Source organism: Rhincodon typus, chromosome 18 (genome assembly GCF_021869965.1).
Source record: "Rhincodon typus isolate 14 chromosome 18, sRhiTyp1.1, whole genome shotgun sequence".
In the NCBI taxonomy this organism is placed as follows: Eukaryota; Metazoa; Chordata; class Chondrichthyes; order Orectolobiformes; family Rhincodontidae; genus Rhincodon; species Rhincodon typus.
Window position 1 is genome coordinate 56,327,790 of NC_063349.1, and position 8,292 is coordinate 56,336,081.

Below are 8,292 nucleotides of genomic sequence, written 5' to 3' on the forward strand. Positions count from 1 at the left end.
CATTTCTGAAGAAGGGTCTTGGCCTGAAACGTCAGCTTTCCTGCTCCTCTGATGCTGCTTGGCCTGCTGTGTTCATCCAGCTCTACACCTTGTTATCTCAGATTCTCCAGAATCGGCAGTTCCTACTATCTCTGCTGAAGATTCCAACTAGGTTTGTCATGAGGCCCAGCTCAGACACTCGAGACAGATGGAGACACCAAGGTACTGGTGGCTAAACAGGGAAGAATGATGAGGTTCAGCAATAATGATGTTAGGGGTCTGAAGCATGAAGGCAGACTGGAGGCTGGTGGAATCACAGGCAGCCATTCAGCCCATCACACCTCTTTGAACAAGGATGTCTGGTTTTTCTAAAATTCATTCATGAGATGTGGGAGTTGCTGCCTCGACCAGCATTTCTTACTGATTCCTAGTTCGTTTAAAATTCCCACAGTGTGGAAGCAGGCCATTCAGCCCATCAAGTCTACACCAGCCCTCTAAGAAGCATCCCACCCAGACCCACCCTCCTACCCTTCTCCTGCATTTCCCATTGGCTAATCCACTTAGACTGCACATCCCTGAACACTATGGGCAATTTAGCATGGCCAATCCACCTAGCCTGCGCATCTTTGGACTGTGGGAGGAAACCGGAGCACCCGGAGGAAACCCACACAGACACGGGCGGAATGTGCAAACTGCACACAGACAGTCGCCCGAGGCTGGAATTGAAGCCGAGTCCCCGGCACCGTGAGGCAGCGCTTGAGAAGGGTGGTGGTGAACTGCCACCTTGAACTGCAGTAGGTACACTCAGGGAAGTTAGGGAGAGAATTCCAGGATTTTGACCCAGCGACAGTGAAGGAACAATGATATATTTCCAAGTCAGGAGTGGCCTGGAGGGAACTAACAGGGGATGGTGTTCCCATGTATCTGCTGCCCTTGTCCTTCTAGATAGAAGTGGTCATGGGTTTGAAAGGAGTTGTTTAGGGACGTTTGGTGAAGTTCTGGAGTGCATCTTGTAGATTATTTACAGTGCTGCTACTGGGAGTTGGTGGTGGAAGGAGTTTCTGAATATCCAATTAATCCCACTTCCCAATGCCTTTTTCCTCATAGCCATATAAATCTTTCCATTTTAAACACAAGCCACAGAAACAGACCATTTGGCACAACAGGTCTTTATGTTCCACAAGAACCTCTTCCCCATCCACCTACCAACTGCCCCCTCTGTGTAACTTTCTATTACTTTCTCCTTGACAGGTTTATCCAGCTTCCCCTAAAACATATCACAGCAAATCACCTTGACAATTCCCTATAGCAGCAAGGTCTGCATGTTCATCACTCCGAGTATTCTCCTGAATTCCAACTTGGATTTCTTGTCCCCTTCTCACAACCACAGGCTCAAATTCCTGATATTGAGAAACCATGAAGGTTTGTCCCTAGCAAGGTATTGTGTTGTACAAGAATTGGCCTCACTATTGTTGGGCTAATAGCGGAAGGATAATTTCACAAATAGTTGTTCAATTCTTCCTACAGAGACCTCGACAGGGAGGGGATCGAGCCAAGTTAGAAGCATAGAAAACAGGAACAGAAGTAGGCCTTTCAGCCCTTCGAGCCTGCTCCACCATTCAATATGATCACAGCTGATCATCCAACTCAGTATCTAGTTCCTGCTTTTTCTACAGACCCTTTGATCCCTTTAAGCCCAAGAAATATCTCTAACTCCTTCTTGAAAACATCCAATGCTTTGGCCTCAACCACTTTCTATGGCAGAGAATTCCACAGGCTCCCTACTCTCTGGGTGAAGACATTATCCTCATCTCAGTACTAAATGGCCTACCCCATATCCATAGACAGTGATCCCTGGTTCTGGACTCCCTAGTCATCAGGAGCATCCTTCCTGTGTTTACCCTGTCTAGTTCTGTCAGGATTTTATAGGTTTCTATGAGACATCCCTTATTCTTCTAGCCTCCAGTGAATGCAGTCCTTAACTGATCCAGTCTCTCCTCATACGTCAGTCCTACCATCCCAGGAATCAATCTCATGACCTTTATTGCACTTCCTCCACCGCCAGAACATCCTTCCTCAGATGAGGAGACCAAAACTGCCCACCATACTCAAGGTGTGGTCTCACCAAGGTCCTGTACAATTGCAGTAAGACATCCCTGCTCCTGGATTCCAATCCTCTTGCTATGAAGGCAACATACTGTTTGCCCGCTTTACCCCATGCTGCACCAAGAGACCCAATTATTCAAGTTCACAGGTGGCCAATGCTCATTCAGTCACTGTGTGAAGGGCTGATGATACAAATTGTTAACTCAGAGATAATGGGGAGAAAAATATAGTTCACATGAACAGAAATATCAATTAGGAGCAATTTATGCTCATCTTAAAGTTTGGTTAATTTTTATGTATTCTACTGAAACAGGTTTTCCACTTTCATTATATCATGGGGTTTCCACGATATTCCACGATATACTCATGGCATGTAGACATTGTGAACTCCTCATTTGATTGCTTTATTTTACATTAGGAACTTACCAACGTCCCTGTTGCCTCTGCCTGACTCTCCCCACGTCTTTCTTCATCAAATTCTTCACCAGACAGACTGGCTGTATCACTTTCACTCAGCTCTTCATCACTTTCTTTGCTATCATCACTGAACGAAGAATCCTCTTGGATGAAGGAAGAAAAACAGATGTGCATTTACGTCTCATCTTTTATGACTACGGAATGCCCAAATTTTTATGGCTACAATTCAAACATAATTTTTTTGGATCTAATGCGTAGACAAAATAACAGCAGCCAATTTATACACAGCAAACTCCCACAGTTGATAATTAGCTGATCACCTCATTTATTTGTCTCTGTTGAGGGATAAATTGGCCAGGGTGCCATGGTCATGGGACATTCACAGTAACCTGAGGGGGTAGACAAGACAAAGAACAATACAGCACAGGAACAGGCCCTTTGGCCCTCTAAGGCTGAACTGACACATTTTGTCCTTCCATACTAAAACTGTCTTCACCGACAGGATCCATATCCCTCTATTCCCTTCCTATTCATGTATACATCCAGGTATTTCATGAATGCTGCTACTGTGTCTGCTTCCACCACCTCCTCTGGCAACGCATTCCAGGAACTCACCAACCTTTGTGTGAAAAACTTGCCTCACACATTTCTTTTAAATTTCCCCCCTTGCACCTTGAACCTGTGTTCTAGCAATTGACCCCTCCAGCCTAGGAAAAAGCCTCATACTTTCCACTCTATCCCTGCCATTCCTAATCTCATCAACTTCTATCAGGTCGCCCCTGACTCTTCTGACTGATGATAGTGTAGCGAAAATGTTATGCTGGATGAGTAATCCAGAGGCCAGCTGGATGCTATTGGAACACCACAACAGTTTATGGAACTTTAGTTCAATTAATTTCTTCTGAGCTGAAAGCAAGAACAAAACCCCATCTGGTTCACTAATGTCCTTTAGGGAAAGCAATCTGCTGCCTTTACCCGGTCTGACCTACATGTGACTCCAGACCTGCTGCAATGTGGTTGACTCTTGACTGCCCTCCAACAAGCCACTCAGTTCAAGGGCAGTTAGGGATGGGCAACAAATGCTGGCCCAGCCAAAGACAGCCTCATCCCAGGAAGGAAGATAAAGAAAGGTGTGCCATAGCCAAGGTCAAAGGAATGATGCTGCATTAACATAGCTCCTTATCATACCCTGGGATTCACACGTTTAACACAGTGACAACCTCAGGAATCAGCCTGCCAACATTAATCAGAAAGCAGGCTGCCAGGAGGATGGTACAGACTGGACGATGGTGCAGACTGGCAGGTTTCAGATTGTGAGAGGGCCCAAGCAGCAATAAATCTTCATGATTTGCACCTTCCTGTGTCTCCTTCTGAAGATCCTTCATTTCCCTTCAGTTTCCAGTCCCGGATGGAAACCTGCCTCAGTCATGGCCCAAAATTCCTTCCTGATAGTTACACCATCATGGTTAAGGGAAACATAACTAAGCACAAGGGAGAGGCAGACAGACTGCAGAATTGTTAGGGCACAAAAGGAGGCCATTCAGCCCATCGGGCCTGCACTGGTTCTATCACCTAGTGTTAATCTCCTGCCTTTTGCCCATCTCTCTGCACACCAATCCTATCCAAAAAAAAACCATCCAATGATCTTCTTGAATGCCTCAATTAAACCTGCCTCCTCCACATTTCCAAACAGGACATTCCAGACACTACTAGCTGGGAGACAAAGGTTTTTTTTTAAATTAAAATCACCCTGGTTTCCATTGCATATCACTTTAAACCCTCTCGTTCTCATTCCTTTTAAGGAATGGAAACAGCTTCTCCCTGTCTACTCTGTGCAGCCCCCGCTGTTTTTTGAAAAGCCTCAATCAGACCTCCTCTCGGTCTCCAAAGAGAACAGTCCCAACTTCTTCATTCAAACCTCATAACCTAAGGTTCCCATTCGTGGAACCATTCCTGTAGACTCGGACGAGGGGGAGAACGTGAATGGGGGGAGGGGGTGGAGGGAAAGGGGGAGAGATGGATTTATGAGGAGGATCCACACCAGTACGGACCCGTTCGGCCGAATGGCCTCTTACTGCGTTGTTAAATATAATGTAAAAAGGATTGAACAAAGGCAGCGAGAGAGAAGAAGAATCCACCAGAAGGGCCCTCAGGGAAGAAGGTTAGTTTATAAACAGTTTAACCCACTGCCAGGAAATCTTACTGCGGCTGGCACCAAGTCTGTAGTTTCTGATCAGTTTCGTTTCGCTTTCTGAACGTTACAAGAAGAGATGACAGGTCGCTCTCTCACAAGGTGGGGGGGCTGGGGTTTTAGTAGGGGGTTCTGACCCCAGGGTCAGTTCACTCCGCTTTACTGGGGCAGATACTGACACCCCCGCAATGCCAATTCAACCCCCCCCACAACAGCAGCGATGGGATCAAAACAAATCTTCCAGCCTTCCCCCAACACCCAGCCCATTCTGTAACTCCAACTGTCTGGGGGCGGGGGGAATGGGCATACCCCCTCCTAACCCGAAATGAACATGGGGGTTAATTTCACCCCGAATATTGCCCATCACTCACCTTCTGATGAATCTACTCTCGAAGCCATTGCTGAGCCCCTAAAACAGGAACAGGACTGAACTCCTCTGACAGCAAGCCACTGAACCACTTTCAGTTTCTCTTCATTGACCCAAACAGCGGGGTGAGGGTGGAAACCTGAACTCCTCCCCACTGAGCTCTGGACAATCCCCTTCCCGAGAGTCAGGCCAGTTTTCATTTGCGACGAAAATAACCTGGACACATTTAAAATTGTTGCAACAAATGTCCCTTAACGCAAAACAAACAGGCAAACCGAGTCCAAGTTACAAGTTGCACTGGGATCTTGTGGTAATGTCCCTACTTCTGGACCCGAAACGTCAACTTTCCTGCTCCTTTGATGCTGCCTGGCCCGCTGCGCTCCTCCAGCCCAACACTGTCTTATCTTTAAATTAAGATTGGGCTAGGTTTTGTTGCTGAAAATAACAATTGGTGCATGCGTGAATCTAAGGATAAATGTTACGAGGGGGGCTATCCACAAATGTCCATATTTGACACTCATTCACTGGTTACTTCTTCATGCAATGTTTTGACCAATCAGAGCCAACTGCTTGGTCTAAAATTTAAACAAAGTCTGGCCGATAATTGTCAGTCATTATTAACTGGTGCTTTGCCCATGGCCATGCCTGGAATCATAGAATTTTACAGTCCAGAAGGAGGCCTTTTGACCCATGGCTCCTGAATGAGCTACCCAGCCAGTCCCACTCTCCAGCCCTATCTCCATAGTCCTCTAAATTCATCCCTTTCAAATATATATCCAGCTCCCTTTTGAAACCTCCTATGGAATCCACCTTCACCTCTCTCCCAGGCAGCGCATTCCAAATCCTAACAACTCTCCTTATCACACTCCTGGCTCTTATGGCTGCTACATCACTAAGGAGAAGGTAGATAAATCACCTGGACCAGATTACCACACCCCAGAGTTCTGAAAGAAATAGCTGAAGTATTCAAGGTGATCTTTCAGGAAGCATTGGATTCAAGGATGGTCCAAAAGAACTGGAAGATGGCAAATGTAATACCCTGTTTAAGAAGGGAGGGAGACAGAAGACAGGAAACTGTAGCCTGACCTTGGGTCCTTGGTAAGAATTTAGAGTCCATTATTAAGGATGACAGAGCAGAGTATTTGGAAGTGCATGGTAAAATAGGGCTGAGTCAGCACAGCTTTGTCAATGGGAGGCCATGCCTGACAAGTCTGGTAGAATACTCTGAGGAGATAATGAGCAAGTTAGACAAAGGAGAGCCAGGGAATGTGATCCATTTGGATTTCCAGAAAGCCTTTGACAAGGTGCCACACAGGAAGCTGCTAAATCATATAAGTGCCCATGGTGTTAGGGGCAAGGTATTGACATTGATAGAGGGTTGGCTGACTGGCCGAACGCAGAGAGTGTGGATAAAGGATTGTTTTTCAGGATGGCAGCCGGTGATTGGTGGAGGTCTGCAGGGGTCAGTTTTGGGACCACAACTTCATGTTATACATAAACAATCTGGACGAAGGAACAGACGGCATTGTTGCTAAATTTGCATATGACACAAAGATAGGTGGAAGGGAAGGTAATGCTGAGGAAGTGGGGAGATTGCAGAAGGCTTTGGACAGGCTAGGAGAGTGGGCAAAAAAGTGGCAGATGGAATACAATTGGAAAAGTGTGAGGCTATGCATTTTCAGAGGAAAAATGGATGCACAGACTATTTTCTAAATAGGGAAAGACGTTGGAAACCTGAAGCACAAAGGGATTTGAGAGTCCTAATTCAGGATTCTCTTAAGGTTAACATGCAGATAGGAAGACAAATGAAATGTTAACATTAATTTCGAGAGGCATAGAATACAAGAGCAGAGATGTACTGCTGAGATTGTGTAAGGGTTTGGTCAGACCGCACTTGGAACATTGTGAGTAGTTTTGGGCTCAGTATCTAAGCAAAGATGTGTTGGCCTTGAAGAGGATCCAGAGGAGGTTTACAAGAGTGATCCCAGGCATGAAGGGCTTGGCATAAGAGGAGCAGTTGAGAACTCTGGGTCTGTACTCAATGGAGTTTATGGGGGAATATGTTTGAAATTTTCCAGAATACTGAGAGGCCTGGATGGAGTGGACATGAAAAAGATGTTTCCATTAGTAGGAGAGAACAGGACCTAGGGGCACAGCCTCAGACTGAAGGGATGACCTTTTAGAAATGAGATGAGGAGGAATTTCTTCAGCCAGCGGGTGGTGACTCTGTGGAACTCATCGCTGCAGAGGTCTGTAGAGGCCAAGCCATTGAGTGTATTTAAGACAAAGATAGATAGGTTCATGATTAGTAAGGGGATCAAGGGTTATGGGGAGAAGATTGGAGAAAGAGGTTAAGAAATATATCAGCCATAATCAAATGGTGAAGCAGACTTGATTGGCTGAATGGCCTAATTCTGCTCCTATATCTTATGGTCTTACAGCAATATCCTTCTTTACCCTGTCAAAATTGTTCAAAACTTTTAGCACCTCAGTAAAGTCACCGTATACTCTTCCCTGCTCCAAGGAAGTCAAGCCCAATTTCTCTTATCTTTCCTGGTATCTAAAATTCCTCATTGCTGGTATCATTGTGGAAAATATCCATTGCACTCTCTCTTCCTTAAATAAAGTGCCCAAAATTGAGCACAATACTCTAAATGTGGTCTGACCAATGACTTGACCAATCAGATTCCACTTTCCAAACAATTAGTGCTCTCTTGTCTTTCCCCCTTAAATTGATATCCTTGTGAATTACCCTGAGGACTCCATGATGGAAAGCCTTGATAAAATGTGCCTTTTTTCAGTAAAACTCAAATATCTAAAAGTTACTGTCTCAATTGTGCAGTTTTGATGACATTGAACAGTGTGAAGATGCCATCCTTACATTGTAGATACAAACTGAAGCTGACACACACACAGTTAAGTCTTGTTGTTAGTCATGATGTGGAGGTCCCGGTGTTGAACTGGGGTGGGCAAGGTCAGGAGTCACATGACACCAGGTTATAGTCCAACAGGTTTATTTGAAATCACAAGCTTTCGGAGCGTTTCTCCTTTGTTAGGTGAACTCTGAAAGCTTATGATTTCAAATAAACTTTCGGACCATAACCTGGTGTTATGTGACTTCTGACCTTGTTGTTAGAAGTGTAAGTTACTTTTTACAAAAATGTTGATTATTGAGGAATGAAAGAGATAAGCTGGTGAAGCAGTTAATCCATCTGGACACTCATAGAAGAAC

General features: G+C 45.2%; 1 protein-coding gene across 1 annotated transcript in view; it reads right to left on the reverse strand.

The window, feature by feature from the left end:
* The window catches only part of si:ch211-244b2.4 (uncharacterized protein LOC541512 homolog), a 19,127-nt gene that overhangs the window by 6,701 nt on the left and 4,134 nt on the right, over nt 1-8,292 (reverse strand). Inside the window, exons 2-3 of the mRNA XM_048607468.1 lie at nt 5,065-5,310; nt 2,512-2,645 (exon numbers count right to left, since the gene is read on the reverse strand). Coding sequence (XP_048463425.1) covers nt 2,512-2,645; nt 5,065-5,310 — 380 coding nt within the window. The remainder of the gene's footprint in view (nt 1-2,511; nt 2,646-5,064; nt 5,311-8,292) is intronic.